Genomic DNA, 2,326 nt, shown 5'->3' on the forward strand with positions numbered 1-2,326 from the left:
TGTCACCAACGTGTCTCTCGAACGACAACACAACCCGAGTGTTGTCTTCAAAAATGGCTAAAACAGCTCTTTTACACACTTTTATTTGCTATGCTTTGACTGTTGGTGTACACAGTGAAATGGTACAGCTCAGAGTGATAAATGAGATGCCAAATAACGGCTACAGGTGAGATATTCTAGGTGTTCTTTTGTTTTTCAATCGTAGAGAGGTGATGGAAACTGTGAAGTTGGAAAATGTCAAATGATGTTAATGGTACATTAAGCGCGAGTACATTGCATACTGATTCCTAAGGCAAGTGCTTTTCGAATATGTGCATCGTTCACGAATATTCCTTAAGAAAAACCTTGTCACTGATACAAACATTCAATTACGTGCCATGTGTACATTCATTCGCAGTTTTAGTAATCAACACGGACTAATTATTGCATGATATTGGTACAGGATAGATTTGGAAATAATGCATAATGTACATTCCTGGGTATAGTTTCTGTTTCATACCTCATTTTGGTACAAGGTAAACAAAATAAGACACTTCAACTGTGAGATTTCCTTTTTAAGTTGATAATGTGCAACATTTGATACTTTGTATATATTTAAGGGAAAATGTAAAGACTTTATCATGTGGAAAGGGAGAAACTACACTCTCTGAGAAAGAAAATAATCTGTCTAGGAAAAGTATATGTTGGATATGAAATTAGGTTGCATGTAATCCCAAGGGGAAAATAAGCCCATGGCATTTGGATGGGGTTCTGGAGGCAGAGCCCCTGGTGTAGGAAGGGTTTTGGTTTGTTGATTTGCCAGGAGTGGCTGGAGTCCAAGAGGGGTGTGATCACTTTGTAAATAATAGCAATACTTTCATTTATATAATTTGCAATGGAAAATAATTAAAGGTTCATGCATACTGCAGCGTAAATAAATGAAACAAGGAATGATAATTGCAATGTTGGGTAGCTGTGTGTCATTGCTGATAACTGAGCAGGGCATGATAAGTATCTGGGAAATTGTGAGGTAAAAGAGAAAGAGAGAAGCACAACCTTCACTAATTTAGTCACAGTAATGCACATTCCTAGTAATTAGAGGGCTTTACCTCTTAAACTTCCTTTCACGGGGAGCTGCTACCCTCCTACCCCTTGCCTTGTCTGCAAAAGCTTCACCTTGTATGTTCTGGCTAGATAGAACCTAGGCAACTACACTATGGTGACACACATTGGTGGTATATAAGAGGGTTCATTCCCAAACTCCCTTTCAGGGGGTGCTGCTGCCCCTCTTACCCCTGGCCTGGTCTACAAAAGCTTCATCTTGTATGTTCTGGCTCCTTGTTACAATAGATGGGAATTGCATCCACTATCTGGTACTCTTTCTTGTTACTGCCATGATATATTGTATGTTAAAGGCAAAACAGTTTTCCCAGCACCTTATACACAGCTTTTTACTACTCTCTTTATTAATTCGCAAAGAAAAGGCTAGAATGTTACAGTTTGTCTGATAGCAAAGTCAGATTCCTCAGTTTTGGTGTTAGGTGTCATTTCCAATAATATGCAAAAGGTGTGGTTCAACTGGTCTTGTGTATGCATAAGTTTGGCTGTGTGTGGCTATCTGGGCTGAATCAGTGACTTAGGTGTGAAATCTTAGGGGCTGAGGGCAACCAGCGATAACATGAAAGATACCTCTTTTTCATCTGGTATCTCCAGGTTTTCCAGGGTACAATTAAGAACTATTGTCTGTAATTCCCTTATAGAAATTATCAATATCTAGAAAGTCAAAAAAAGTTATTTTAAAGATTTTTTTATAAAGCATTTAGAGTTATCACAATATTCATTTTTTATTACCAAAAATAAATCAACAAGAAATGGCTAATTTGAAATAAGATATACACTTGTGTGGATGGCATGTCAGACTAGTGGTAATATTTTGAATCAGTCAATTGGATTCTGTGCTTTCTTTAAAGAAAATATACATGAAAAGCAAAACTGTGGTGAAAAGGAGTAAGTCCTTGTGCTCCATGTTGCTCAGACAAGAAGTACTATGCATGATGTTATTCAAGTGAGAGGCATGTGTGGTTTATTACGCCATTGCTTTTTTAAGTTGAAACACTATGTCTGGCTGGGCAGTCGGACACAAGTCAGGTCCTTGACGAAGATAAAGCCAGTTGAAACACGCCTTAAGGAGGACATTCAGCATACTAGATTAGAGACAGAGTTAAAAAGAAAAAATGCAGGGAAGTGTGAGATCCCTGCAGTGGCATTTAAAACAAGGTTCTTGGTTATAATTGTTGTATTCTAACCTACAGTAGTGGTATGTTAAATGGGTATCATGGCCTCTGTG

The 2,326-nt window shown here is 38.0% G+C and overlaps 1 protein-coding gene across 1 annotated transcript in view; it reads left to right on the top strand.

Moving 5' to 3' along the window:
* LOC113808909 (N-acetylglucosamine-1-phosphotransferase subunit gamma) overlaps positions 1–2,326 on the top strand; it is a 12,979-nt gene continuing 10,653 nt past the window's right edge. Inside the window, exon 1 of the mRNA XM_027360417.2 lies at positions 1–166. Within this exon, the coding sequence (XP_027216218.2) occupies positions 54–166 (113 nt within the window). The 5' untranslated portion in view covers positions 1–53. The remainder of the gene's footprint in view (positions 167–2,326) is intronic.

This window comes from Penaeus vannamei, chromosome 6 (assembly GCF_042767895.1).
Source record: "Penaeus vannamei isolate JL-2024 chromosome 6, ASM4276789v1, whole genome shotgun sequence".
NCBI lineage: Eukaryota > Metazoa > Arthropoda > Malacostraca > Decapoda > Penaeidae > Penaeus > Penaeus vannamei.